The 15140-nt window shown below is 33.4% G+C and overlaps 1 protein-coding gene across 1 annotated transcript in view; it reads left to right on the plus strand.

The window, feature by feature from the left end:
* The window catches only part of CHMP2B (charged multivesicular body protein 2B), a 28631-nt gene that overhangs the window by 10351 nt on the left and 3140 nt on the right, over positions 1–15140 (plus strand). Inside the window, exons 2-4 of the mRNA XM_004035920.5 lie at positions 3514–3605; positions 8501–8695; positions 12660–12762. Coding sequence (XP_004035968.3) covers positions 3514–3605; positions 8501–8695; positions 12660–12762 — 390 coding nt within the window. The remainder of the gene's footprint in view (positions 1–3513; positions 3606–8500; positions 8696–12659; positions 12763–15140) is intronic.

Consider the following 15140-nt stretch of genomic DNA (forward strand, 5'->3'; position numbering starts at 1 on the left):
AGGAAAGATGTGTATTATGGGCTGAATTGTCCTCCCTGCCTCCCACAATTCATATGACAAAGCTCTGACCACTCATGTGACTGTATTTGGGGATAGGGCCCTTAAGTATGTAATCGAGGTTAAATAAAGTCAGATGGGGCCCTGATTCAATGACTGCTATCCTTAGAAGAAGAGAAAGATCCACAAGGAAAAGGCCATCTGAGAACACAGCAAGAAGGTGGCCATCTGCAAGCCAAGGAGAGAGGCCTCAGGAAAAATGAAACCTGCTGGCACCTTGACTCCTTTCAGCCATCTGAACTATGAGAAAATACGTTTCCATTGTTTAAGCCATCTACTTTGTGATGTTTCATTGTGGCAGCCCTGGCAAACTAATACAGCATGTTCCAATCCATGCTCTAGGGGACACTAGTATCTAGGAAATATTAATAGGTATTTCTTAAAAACAGTTCTTAATATGTTTGGTCAATAATCTATGATATATTCTTCATTTAAGGATTGACAATGCATACCCATGTATTAAACATTCCCAGAAGCCTTGAAGCAAAGAACTGTGTTTAATTTTTTTTTCAGTTTCAACATTTCCCAAATATATATATCTGTGGATCATCCATGCCCTCTCTTTTAAATGAAATGTATGTTTCCCATCAAGTCTCACTCATTTTAGAAGAAGAAAGTAGGTGGCAGGAGAGAAAGCCCCCTCTTTCTTTATCTCTGTTAGAGATGTGCTATGGTTTCATATTCCTGTATTTCAACAACAGGTAGAATAAATACCTCATTAGTAAATCCTGAGTATTAGATGCCCACCAGTATAAAATTGAGAAACAGAATAAGCAAAGGAGATACGATAGATGTCTTGTAGGTAGGATATAGGAGTTTTGACTCTTATTTTAGCTTTTATTCAGAAAGTAATTGTGGTTGATTAGTTTTATCAATAATATGACTATAGTAACTATTAACTGTAACTATTATAACTATAGAATAACTATAATTATCCTAAAAAAGGTAAAGATTTTTGGCTTTGATGTTTTAATTGAACTTAAATTCATATAACGTTAACCATTTTAAAGTGAACAGTTCAGTGGCATTTAGTACATTCATTCACAATGGTGTGTTACCACTACCTGTATCTAGTTCTGAAACATTTTCATCACCTCAAAATAAAATCCTGTACCCATTAAGCAGTTCACAATGGTGTGTTACCACCACCTGTATCTAGTTCTAAAACATTTTCGTCACCTCAGAATAAAATCCTGTAACCATTAAGCAGTGACTTAACCGTTGTCTCTTCTCCCCAACCCCTGCCATATACCAATTTGTTCTGTCTGTATGGATTTACCTCTGATATTTCATATAAATGTAATTATAAATTGTGACCCTTTCTATCTGGCATCTTCGCTTACCATAATGTTTTTGAGGTTCACGCATGTTGTAGTATGTATCAGTACTTAATTTCTTTTGATAGCTACATGATACTCCATTGTATTTATATACCACAGTTTGTTTATCTGTGCACCTCTTTGTGATCGTTTGGGTTATTTCCACCTTTTGGCTAATGTTACTAATGCTGTGAACATTCATGTAGAAGTATTTGTTTGAATACTTATTTCACTTCTCTCGATCTACGAGTGGAATTACTAGGTCATACAGTAATTTGATGTTTCACTTTTTGAGGAATCACCAAACTGTTAAGCGTAGTAACCAAACCATTTTACATTCCGACGAGCAATATGCAAGGGTTCCAATTTTCACATCTTCATTAACACTTGTTATTTTCCTTTCATAAAAAAATTATCCTTTCTAATACATGTGAAGTAGTATTATTTTCTTTAGGACTAATGATGTGGAGCACACTTTTTATGTGTTCATCGGCCATTTGTGTATCTTCTTTGGCGAAACGTCTCTTCAAGCCTTTAGCTCATTTAAAAGTTGGGTTGTTTGTATCCCGTTTCTTGAGTTATAAGAATTTTTTATATATTCTGTATACCAAACTCTTATCAGATATATTGTTTGCATATATTTTCTCTTATTCTATAGGTTGTCTTTTCACCTAATAATGTTCTTTAATGCATAAAATTTTTAATTTTCACCAAGTCCAATTTATCTTTTTTTTCTTTTGTTCTTTATGCTTTTAATGTCATATTTAAGAATGTAATGCCAAATCCCAGGTCATAAAGATATACTTCTATGTGTTCTAAGGTTTAGCTCTTACATTTAGGTTATTGGTCTTTTTTGAGTTAATGTTTGTTTACAGTGTGACGTAAAGGTCCAACTTTATTCTTTTTCATGTGGATGTCCCGATTTCCCAGTACTATTTGATGAAGAGACTGTTCTTTCTCTTCTTCTTGTTGTTGTTTTTAAATCTCTTTATTAAAAAGTTAGCCTAGTAAAGTAGTTAAGATCACTGGTTCAAGAGACAGAATGGTTGGATCCAACCAAATCTGATGTTACTACTTGCTATCTATGTGGCTTTGGGCAAGTCACTTAGCCTTCCTAACATTCAGTTTTCTTAATTAAAAAATACTTTAATTCTTCAAAAGGTAGGTCTAAAGAATCCAAATGAATTCAGATAAATTAGAAAGATACTATAATTGAGAGGATACTTGCAGTTATCAGAGCATTTGTATGTTATTTACTCCTTACTATCCTTTTTTATGAAAAAGAAAGCTGAGGTTTCGAGTATTAACTAACTCTTCCAAGGTATAATCATGATGATCAAGTGGCTGAGGTGAGATTCAAATCCAGATCTGCCTCATTGGGAAGTCTGGTGTTTCAGTCTGTTAATATTTACTGCAGAAAACCAAACAGATTTAATAAACATATAACCTGTCTTCCTTCCTGAATTTCATATAGTATTAGAGTAAGGAAACATGAAAAGGGTGTGTGTGTGTGTGTGACATATATATGTGCTATATTAAACACTGTATACTAATCAGTTCTGTAGGGGAATATTTTATTGTGATGTAATACTTTTGGTTAAATCTCAGACTGTAGCATATTTGCATTCACCTGCTATCAATTCTTTATATTTTATTAATATTTATAATTCAGGTTTTAATATTTAATTTTTTAGCATATTAAAGTAAAAAAAAATTTTGACATCTAGTAAATCTAAGGGTTTTTTTTTTTTTTTTTCGGAGACAGAGTTTTGCTCTTGTTACCCAGGCTGGAGTGCTGGAGTGCAATGGCATGATCTCGGCTCAACGCAACCATCACCTCCCAGGTTCAAGCCATTCTTCTACCTCAGCCTACCGAGTAGCTCGGATTACAGGCATGTGCCACCACACCCGGCTAATTTTCTATTTTTAGTAGAGATGGGGTTTCTCCATGTTGGTCAGGCTGGTCTCAAACTCCTGACCTCAGGTGATCCACCCAAAGTGCTGGGATTACAGGCGTGAGCCACTGCGCCCAGCCAATATAAGATTTTTTTAAATCATGATCTGTGAATCCAGTATTTTAAATGATATTGAAAATTTTACAACCCATAAATTTAGGTTTCTTTTGTGATTCTTCTAGATGTAATAAAGGAACAGAATCGAGAGTTACGAGGTACACAGAGGGCTATAATCAGAGATCGAGCAGCTTTAGAGAAACAAGAAAAACAGCTGGTAAGTAGAACGTTAAATTTCAGTTTAACTTTTCAAAGAAATTTGGAAATTACTGTAGGAATAATTAGCTAACTAGGAAGAAGGCACATGGCAGGTGGTAAGTGATTTACTTAACTAAGAAATGGCAGTTAATGATTTTTGTATCTTCTGCTTACCTTTGTTTATTGTGTCATTCTGCTGACTTTTATTGGGATTCTGTGTATTCTGTTGATTATAGAATCAAATTATTCTTCAGTTTGTGAGAGTCATAAGTATCTAGGAAGAAAGATTGCTGAAGACAGAACCACCTTCTTAGTTAATAGGGAGATGAAATAGTCATGGAAAACAAAGGAAGGTTATTTTAAAAATTACATTAACTCATGGGAGTCTTGCTTGATATTTTAAAGATCGTTGTGTCTTTGACAATGAATGTACTTTTATAATAGACTGGTCTGGTTCATTTTTAAATATTCTTTATGCTATGTTTTTATGTGTATGTTGCCTCAAATCTTTAAAAAATATCTTTATTGAGGGATAATTGACATGCAATAAACTGTACATATTTCAGGTGTACAATTTGATAGGTTTTTGACATGTGTATAAACTCGTGAAACCATTATTACAGTCAAGGTAATGAACATACCCATCTTCCCTAAAAGTTTCCTTATGCCCCTGGAAATCCCTCCTACCCATCCCTGCCTGTCTCCCTTTTTCCTGGTGAAGCAAATACTGATCTGTCTCTGTAGATTACTTTTCATTTCTAGAATTTTATATAAATGGAATCATATAATAACTCCTTTTTTATGGCATCTTTCATTCAGCATAATTATTTTTAGGTTAATTAGTGCTGTTTCATGCATTAGTGTTAATTACTTTTTATTGATGAGTATTATTCAATTGTTTGAATATTTCACAATTTGTTTATCTGTTTACCAGCCAGTGGACGTTTGAGTTGTTTCCAGGTATTGGTTATTTGAATAAAGTTACTTTAAACATTCAATCGAAGTTTTTGTGAACATGGTTTTCATTTTTCTTGGGTATATTCCTGAGAGTGAGATTGCTGGGTCATAGGGTAAAATGTATGTTTAACTGCTAAAAAATTAAAATTAAAGTGCTGAAAAATTTGCAGAGTGCCTGTGATGTTTTCTCTTCCCGTTAGCAATGTATGAAAGTTACAGTTGTTTCACATACTTGGAGTTGACAGTCTTTAATTTTAGCCATTTTAGTGGGTGTATAGTATGTTGTCATTTTAAATTTCATTTTCTTAATCACTAATGATGTTGAACATCTTTTTATATACCTGTTTACCATTTACTTATCTTTTTTGCCAGAGTGTCTATTCAAATATTTTACCCATTTTTTCATCAAATTGTTTTCTTACTTAGTTACAATAGATTTTTATATATTGTGGAAACAAATGCTTTATTAAGTATATGTTGTACAAATATTATTTCCAAGTTCTTAACCTTGTCCTTCATTTTCCTAAGTGTGTTTTGAGGAATGAAAGGGTTTTTTGGGTTATTTTGATCAAGTACAATTTTTTATTCTTTTATTCTTTTTTTCAATGTTGGAGTTTCTTACAAACGTCAATTAGGTCAAATTGGTGATAGTGTTTTCTAAGTCTTCTGTATCATTGCAGATCTTCTGTCTACTTGTCACAATTAGAGTGTATATGTAAGAGTGGAGTTGTTAATATTTCTCATCCTTTTTTCTGTGATTAGTACTTTTAGTGTACTACTTAACTTTTAGTGTACTAGCCACGAGTGCCTAACTCAAAGTCAGTAATATTTTCTCCTATGTTTTCTTCTAGAAATATTACAGTTTTAGTTCTTACATTTAAAACTGTGAACCATATTGAATTAAGTTTCAGTATGGTGACAGGTAAGGGTAGAGGTTCACTTTTTGCATATGGAAAGTCAGTTGTTTCAACATAATTATTGCTGACACTTTCCCTTGTCGTCTTTGTGGAAAATCAGTTGTCCAAACGTAGGCATCTTTCTGGGCTCTGTTCCATTGATTTACATGACTGCTTTTAAGCTAATACCACATTATTTTTGTTAATAAAGGTTTAAATAAGTCTAAAAGTTAGTGTTAATCCTTCCACTTTGTACTTCTTTTTTCAGAATTGTTTTGGCTATTTTAGGTGCTTTGCATTTCTATAGGAACTTTAGAATACAAATCAATTTCTACAAAAAAGATCAGATTTTGATTGGGATTACATTGAATAGTTACATATTAACATTGTGTCATAAGACATATTAACATAATGTTAGTTAACATTTACAGAAGACATATTAACATTATGTCTTCTGACCTGTGAAGTTATTATGTATCTCTCCATTATTTAGATCTCCATTTATTTAGATCTTCAATTTTCCTCAGCAGTGTTTTGTACTTGTTGAAATGGTTGTGTGGTTTTCTTTTTTAGTCTGTCAATACAGTGAATTACTTTGATTATCAAAAGTTGAATCAACCTTTTGTTCCAGGGACACACCCCACTTGGTAATGATGTATTTTTTTTAATGTATTTTCAGTTTGCTGAAATTTTAAGAATATCTGCATCTGTGTTCATAAAACATACTGATTTGTAGTTTTCCTTTTGTGTGGTTTTTTTTTTTTGTTTTTTGTTTGTTTGTTTTCAGATGGAGTTTCACTTTTATTGCCCAGGCGGCAGTGCAGTGTGTTTATTTGATTTTGATATCAGGGTAATAATGCTGGCCTAGTAATGCTGGCCCCATAGCTTGAGTTGGCAAGGGTCCCATACTCTTTTCTTTACTGGAAGGGTTTGTGTAGTTCTTCCTTAAATGTGTGATAGGATTCATCAGTAAAGTCATCTGTGAGTGAAGATTTTCTTTTTGGGTAGATTATTAAACTACAAATTCTTTTTTAAAATAGATATAATAGATTAGGTTATCTGTCTTATTGAATGAGCTTTGGTGGCTTTAGTCTGTCAAGTAACTTGTCCATTTCTACTAAATTTTAAAATATACTGATATATTGTTTATGATATGCCCTTACTATCCTTTAACATCTTTAGGATAAGAAGTGATGCCCTTCTTTGCATTCTCGGTATTTGTAACTGTGTTCTCTCTCTCTCTGTCTCTTTCTCAGTTGTTTTCATCATCAGCCTGGCTAGTGGTTTATCAATTTGATTGATCTCTTATTTAAAAAAAGAAAATAGCTTTTGATTTTTGGTTTCATTGATTTTCTATATGGATTTTTCTTTGTTTTTGTTTTTGTTTTTTGTTTTTTGTTTTGTTTTTTTTTGAGATGGAGTCTTGCTCTGTCACCAGGCTGGCGTGCAGTGGCGTGATCTCAGCTCACTGCAACCTCTGCCTCCCGGGTTCAAGCGATTCTTCTGCCTCAGCCTCCCAAGTAGCTGGGACTACAAGTGTGTGCCACCACGCCCAGCTAATTTTTGTATTTTTAGTAGAGGGGGGTTTCACCATGTTGGCCAGGATGGTCTTGATTTCTTGACCTCATTATCTGCCTGCCTCGGCCTCCCAAAGTGTTGGGATTACAGGCGTGAGCCACAGATTTTTCTTTCCTAGTTTATATATATATATTTTTTGTTTATCTTATTTCCCTACTTTGTGTTTCATTTGTACTTCTTTTTTCTGTGTTATGTTGAAGCTTATGAAGTATTCATTTTTTTCAAATACAAACTTCAATGATGTTAACTCTTCTAAGAGCAGTTTTAACTGCAACTCACAAATTTTTATGTTGCGTTTTCACTTAAGTTCAAAATATTATTTTCTCTGTGGTTTTTTTCTTTAACCCATGACTTATTTAGAACTATTATTTTTAAATTTCTGCTTATTTCTGATTTTCTTTTCATATTTTTCTTATGAATTTTGAGTTTCATTGTAGTTAGAGGGCATACTTTGTGTGATTCCAGTCCTTTAAAATTTATTGAGCCCTGTTTTCTGATGTAGAATATGGAATACTTTGGTGATTGTTTAGTGACACTTGTAAATAATGTATATTCTCCTTTCAATGTTGGAGTTTCCTGCAAATGTCAGTTAGGTCAAATTGGTGATAGTGTTTTTTAAGCCTTCTATATCACTGCAGATTTTATGTCTACTTGTAACAATTAGACTTTGCTTAAGAGTGGAGTTGTTGATATTTCTCATGCTAATTATGCATTTGTCTATTTCTCCTTTCAGTTCTGTCCATTGTGTTTTATATATTTTGAAGCACTTTTATTAGGTACATACATATTGAAGATTGTCCTGGTATCTTTATGTATTGATTCCCTTATATCATTATGAAATACCCCTTTTTATTTCTGGTAGTATTCCTTGGTCTCAAGTTTATTTCATCTCTATTAATATAGCCACTCTAGATTGGCAGGTTTTGATAAGTACCTATATAGCATATATTTTTCTGTCCTTTTACTTGACTTTGTTTTTGTATAAGTTGGTGTCTTGAGATAGCATATAGTTGGGTTTGCTTTCTTATCTAATCCGACAGTCTGTCTTACAATTGAGGTATAAAATGGACTATTTTATTTAACGTAATTATCTATATTATTAGTTTTAGATCTATCACTTTGCCCTTTATTGCTCTGTCCCACCAACTCTTTGCTTGTATGTTTTTTCCTTTTCTCTTACCTTCTTTTGGATAGTCTTTTTTTTTTTTTTTAATTTTCTTCTGGGCTCTACATGTGCACTGTTTTGAAGACTTGCTTTGTATTCATGGATGGAGATACTAGTTCTGTCCTTTCCATGTAAACATGTAGACTAAATTGCCTTCTTAGATTTCTCTTTTGCTCTATGACTTTATAATAGCTTCTTCCCCTCTTCATGATCGGGGACAAAGGATCTGTTATGTGTATTAGATCTGTTCTTCTGAAATAAATTATTGACGGCTACCCTTTAATAATTTTATTTTCTTTTGTTTGTTTCTTCTCTTAGGAATTAGAAATTAAGAAAATGGCCAAGATTGGTAATAAGGAAGCTTGCAGAGTTTTAGCCAAACAACTTGTGCATCTACGGAAACAGAAGACGAGAACTTTTGCTGTAAGTTCAAAAGTTACTTCTATGTCTACACAAACAAAAGTGATGAATTCCCAAATGAAGATGGCTGGAGCGATGTCTACCACAGCAAAAGTAAGTGAGAGCTTTTATATTCATAGATTTATAATTTTATCAACGATATTTAAATATCAATATTGAAAGCAGATTTAAAAGCACCTCCTGGTGTATATGTAGTACAAAATGTGTGTAATTTTTAGTAAAATGAGTTATAATACTAGATAATCCAGGTAATTACTTCTAGATTCTTTATTGATATGTTTTAATACAAAATTTCTTGTTTGAGGACAATCCGTTTTCTTTCTTCTTTTCTTTTTTTTTTTTGAGATGGAGTCTTGCTCTGTCACACAGGCTGGAGTGCAGTGGCAAGATTTTGGCTCCCTGTAACCTCCGCCTCCTGGATTCAAGTGATTCTCCTGCCTCAGCCTCCTGAGTAGCTGGGATTACAGGCATGCACCTCCACACCTGGCTAATTTTTATATTTTTAGTAGAGACGAGGTTTCACATGCTGGCCAGGCTGGTCTTAAACTCCTGATCTCAGATGATTTGCCTGCCTCAGCCTCCCAAATTGCTGGGATTACAGACATGAGCCACCGCGCCCAGCCAACAATCCCTTTTTGTAAAGTTCACATGTAGCTTCTAATTTTATGAAATTGACTTTTAAAAGTATTTGCTTTTTTCCCCTCGAATTGTCAGAAGATTTTTGACCTTCTTATCTCATTATATGTTCTACTTTTGAGTGATAATTTCCTCTTGATTCATTTTTATGAATGTGTGAGAAGGTCACATGAATAATAAGAAAGATTTATCAGAATGTTTGTCTAGAACTTATGTTTAACTTACTGCATACACACACAAACACATTTTTCTATATCTGTAATCAGTGTTTTTACTGTAGTTTAAAGAACTCTGAGTCTTTCAGTCATTTAATAAATAAAGCACTCCTTGATACTGTTAGTCATCAAAAGAGGTTAAGACAGAAACTGTGCTTTCACAAATTTTATAGTTCAATTAGGGGCTTAAGATATGTCTCTTGGAACCTACCCACTATATATCAGTCATGCTAAGCTTTATGAACTGCACAGACCTTTGAGTAGGGTGATCTAAAAGACATTGCATAAGACAAAGGTTTTAAGAATATCATTAGATGTTAGATGTACAGAAGAGGGATTGTGAATATGAAGTGCAAAAGAAAAAAATAGCCTCAGAGGAAAGTACAAGCTTTATGTTAGGGAAATGGTATACACAGGCAATTTATGTTATTCATAGTAGTTATGTCCCATGAAGTCGGAAACACTGAAATAGTGCATATTGAACCATTGCTCCCAGAGGAAATACTGAGTTATATTTCTGTGAGCCTTTGCCCACAACGTTTTTTCATCACCTAATCTGTACCTAACTAACCTTGTGTTTCTGTTTAAAGATGCCATATTTAATATGTAGCTGATTTGCTCATATTGAGCTTATGACTAATGGGACTATACCTCATTCTGGAACAAAGCTTATCTAACGTGTATTTTCTCCGTAAAGCACATCATGTCCTTCTTTCACTTAGGAACACTGGGCAGCATGTTAATACAATGCTTGGGGATCATTTTTTATCAGTGAAATCACCAACAAAAAGCACAAAAGTGAGAAAAATGTGACACTAAGTAAACTATGGAAAGGACACTTAATTTGCAGTAAGAAGGCAGAACATCCCCTTGTTTGACCTCAGCTGGAAATGTGCATGTTGGGTGACTCACATGTTTTGCTGCTTTGTAAATGTCCACAGATGAGCATTAAAACACTGCAGGTATTCATTTGAGGTTACAAATAAATTTTAATGAGTAGGTAAATTCTCAAATATGGAATCTACAAATAAGGAGTATTAACTGTAATTGCGTTTTAGACAGCAGAGCACATGAAAGTCGAATGCTGTGCAAACATACAGTTAGAAGGAATAAATTCAATCTTTGATAGCAGAGTAGGTTGATTATACTTAACAAAAATATATTGTACTTGGGTGGTGGACACCCTAAACACTCTGACTTGGTCACTACGCATTATATACATGTAACAAAATTTTATATGTAACCAACACATTTGTGCAAATAAAGAGTAGAATGCATCCATTTTGTGAAGTACAAAAAGTACAGTGACACATTATAATCTTTAAAAAGAGAAAGTTTCAAGCCTTAAGCCGGGCATGGTGGCTCATGCCTGTAATCTCAGCACTTTGGGAGGTCAAGGTGGGCAGATCACTTGAGGCCAGGAGTTCAAGACCAGTCTGGCCAACATGGCAAAACCCCACCTCTACTAAAAATACAAAAATTAGCTGGGCGTAGTGGTGGGCAACTGTAATCCCAGCTACTTGGGAGGCTGAGGCAAGAGAATTGCAGAAACCTGAGAGGCAGAGGTTGCAGTGAGCTGAGATCATGCCACTGCACTCCAGCCTGGGTGACAGAGAGAGAGACTGTCTCAAAAAAAAAGAGAGAGAGAGAACGTTTTGGTATACATTTTGTTTCTCAGTTACCTTATTCTTTTTGAGTGTCTGATTTTTGAGACAGTCTCGCTCTGTTGCCCAGGCTGGAGTGCAATGGCGTGATCTCGGCTCACTGCAACCCCTGCCTCCAGGTTCAAGTGATTCTCCTGCCACAGCCCCCTGAGTAGCTGATATTGCAGGCATGAGCTACCATGCCTAGCTAATTTTTGTGTATTTAGTAGAGATGGGTTTTCACCATGTTGGCTAGGCTAGTCTCAAACTCCTAGCCTCAAGTGGCAGGAGAAAACATAGCACATTTAAGGAATAAAAGATGTGTGTCTAGAGGGCAATAGTGCAAAGTTTAATCCATGTTAGTTCTCATAGGCATATTATGGAATTTAGCTTTTAGCTAAATTTAACAGCACCGGAAAGCCACTAGAGAGTTAGGTGTGTTGGGGGTGGGGAGGGATGGGGGGAATGCAGTGTCATACTTGGAAAGAATACTTTGGCTGCAGCATTGCATGCCATTGAGAAAGGACTGTTTGCTTCATATCTTTGAAATCAACATGTTTTCTATTGTATGGATTCTTTTAATATACTGAATTAGCTATATAATGCATACATATATGTTTATCATGTATGTATTATGCATCATATATATAAAAATGCAGTCATGTCTGGCTTAACAATAGGGATACATTCTGAAAAATTCATCTTAGGCAATTTCATCATTGTGCAAACATTACGGAGTATACTTCATAAACCTAGGTGATACAGCCTACTACGCATCTAGGCTATATGGTATAGCCTGTTGGTCCTAGGCTACACTGTACTGGATTTTGTAGGCAGTTGTAACATAATGGTTTAAGTATCTGTGTATCTAAACATAGCTAAACATAAGAAAGGTGTAGTAAAAATGCAGTATTATAACCTTATGGGGCCACTGTCGTATATGCTGTGGGTAATTAACCAAAATGTAAGCACATGAAACATGATTGTAAATAAATTTTGGTGGTACTAGAGAACATGAATCTCTTAATGAAATGAGTAGTGAATATATAATGTAAGAGAATTGTTTTCACATAGTTTTTCAAAACTCACATTTTTATATTTTTTTAAACCATGGTTTAAAATGTGTTAATAGATTAAGTATATATGCTAGTATATCTTCTAATCTTTTTTAATTTAGACATTAAAATTTTAATGAAAGTTTTTATAAAAATTAAATTTAAAAATTTATTGACATTACCTACTTGCCACATAAACAGGTAAATTTTATTTTCCTATATGAATAGCAAAGGATTTTATGCTGATAATGTTTTTTATTACATAATTCCTTGCCTGCTGTTCAGATGTGGTTTTTCACACTGGTCTTTATTATATGGATGTTAAGCAGATGGTTTCCAAATGACTATTTCATTTTTTTCTAGAATATTTAACAGTCTATGTTTGATTATGGCAGGATGGATATCTTTTTAAAGCCTATCTATATTTGATGTGTTCCCTTTTGACTTATTTCATAGTAAAATTTTCATAATTATGGAAGTAACATGAATCTTGTAAATACATTTAAAGACAATGCAGGCAGTTAACAAGAAGATGGATCCACAAAAGACATTACAAACAATGCAGAATTTCCAGAAGGAAAACATGAAAATGGAAATGACTGAAGAAATGAGTAAGTTTAATAAGTTATAATGAAATTTATAGTTTTCTCATCTTTGAATTAGCCATTTATTTACTATAAGTCTCATATTCTCATTCACGAAGGCAGAAATGATGAAACCAGAAATGATAGGCTAAAAATTCTATTTGTATTTAACTGAGGGAAGGTATAAACTATGTTATGCCACATCTCTATTACACATTGGCTTCAGCAGTTTTACTTTACTGATTAGTATACCAAAACCAACTTGTGAGGTACATAATTCATGATATAAGTCAAGCAGTTTCAGAGTTATGTCAACTCTTTGATACTGTAGAAGATTTGCCTGTATTAGAGGTAGAGGTAATGGAGCTCTTTTTTTGTTTTATTCTCACTTTTTTCCCTCTCACAAGAGTCTTCTAATATTTAGTTTTTGTCTTTTTGAATATAAATTAATTACATGTTATGGTGGAAACACAGAGAATACAGAGACAGAGCATATAAAAATTATCACAGGACTCAGATGTAGTTACTGTTAATGTTGTACGTTTATTTTCTGTTTTTTTCTCATAATCTTGATCTATAAAAGTGAGATCACCTTACATGTACAATTATGAATATCTTGCTTTTTAAAAACATAATAGTATAACATAAGCAGATACTCATGACCTTGACATTAAATCTTCTCTTAAGTCTTTTTAAAAAATAGCTTTAATATCATTTAACATCAGTATACCCTAGTTTATCAAACCATTCTTGTGTTGGTCAATAAGATTGTTGTAAAATTTTTAACGTGTTTGATAATCCTTTGAAAAATATGTGTAAGTATTATCTTTGACTGAATTTCTTAAATCTCCTCAGAATATTAACTTTTATAAGGCTGTTGGTTTGTACTACCAATTCTTTCAGGAAGACTACACCAATTTTTATTTCACCAATAATGAATGACTGACCCTTCATAGCACCCTGGTCAACATTAGATTATTGCTTATATTATGTCAAAAACTGGCATCATTGTTTTGAAAGTATGTTTTCTAAATGTTTTACAACTATAAAAAATGAAAAATAGAAAAATAAATGTTTTACAACTATGTAGGGATATACCAGTTTAGCTTTGCTTATCTGCTATCATTTTAGTTAACAGCATTTAATAACATTTAGTGTATAAAATAGTATCTAATTAAGTTACCAGGGTTAATAAACTCATTGTTCTAGTATTCTATTTCAGTATACCTATTTTTATTCTTGGTTGTAATAATACTGTATGTTTATCTTTGGCAGCTCCAAAAGTTCTGTAGTTTTTACTTCAGGCCTTTAGTTTGAAAACTATGAGTTTTTTCAGGTTGTTGAAGCATCATCAATGATTTTTTAATGAGAGAATTGTTATTTATATAATGATCTTAGTACTTAACATGTGGTTTCGAATGCCAGTGATGGCAGTTCTCAGCAGAGAAATTAACTTTTCCATTAAGCTATAATGAAAAGAATCAATAACCCTTACTTAATCAGATATCTATAATACCTACTGCAGTTGTTCTCATTTGTATTTTAATACATTACAAGTTAGTCTGTAATATAATTTAATGCATAGCAAGTTAGTCTGTAGTATAATAGTAGGTATTGATGGTTACTCATTTTTTTAATAACGTAGTAAAATACACTAACAATATTTTCATCCAAAAATAAATTCAAGGTGTAAATCAGCATATCTTTTTCAAGTTGGAATTTATATTCTGCCATGTTGCTCCAAAGCTTGTTCACAGTTAAGACACAAGATCGTTGGGAAATCTTATACTATACGTCTGATGAGCGTTATTACACTTTTTCTGAAAGCATTCTTCTTTGTTAGTCTGATTACACCTTTCTAATCTTTTTCTTCTATCTACTTCATTCATTTTTTTTTTTCTGCAACTACTACTTTACTTATACTTATAAACTCCGCATGACCTGGACTTTGCATCTCCTGTATTACTTTGCTAAGTTACATCTGAGTAACATACCGCTAAATTATTTTTTTCCAGAGGCTTACCTTTGAGCATATTGACTAAATTCCCTTAGGGGTTTTCTGCTTACTACAAAATAAAATCCCCAAATTTTAAGTAAAAGACAAGAAGGAAGTATTTAGCTTATGAAACATCTTCAGTTTATACCCTAGATGACTGACTACCTTATGTGACATTTCCAGGGAGTCATGGCTCATAGATTATAGGTTTGTTACTATAGCAGTCCTAAACCAGGACACCCTGGTAGGAGCATTGCATAGACAAGGACTCTCTTGCTAGTAAATATTAAGCCTATTTGCCAGGAGCCCCAGTTACCAACATGATTACAAGGAAATCACGCTAGGTTACCTGTCTTTCTTTTTCTGGGGACATTCCCCAGATACCAGGAGAGGAACAATTTTAGGCTAG

The sequence above is a fragment of the Gorilla gorilla genome, chromosome 2, assembly GCF_029281585.2.
Source record: "Gorilla gorilla gorilla isolate KB3781 chromosome 2, NHGRI_mGorGor1-v2.1_pri, whole genome shotgun sequence".
In the NCBI taxonomy this organism is placed as follows: domain Eukaryota; kingdom Metazoa; phylum Chordata; class Mammalia; order Primates; family Hominidae; genus Gorilla; species Gorilla gorilla.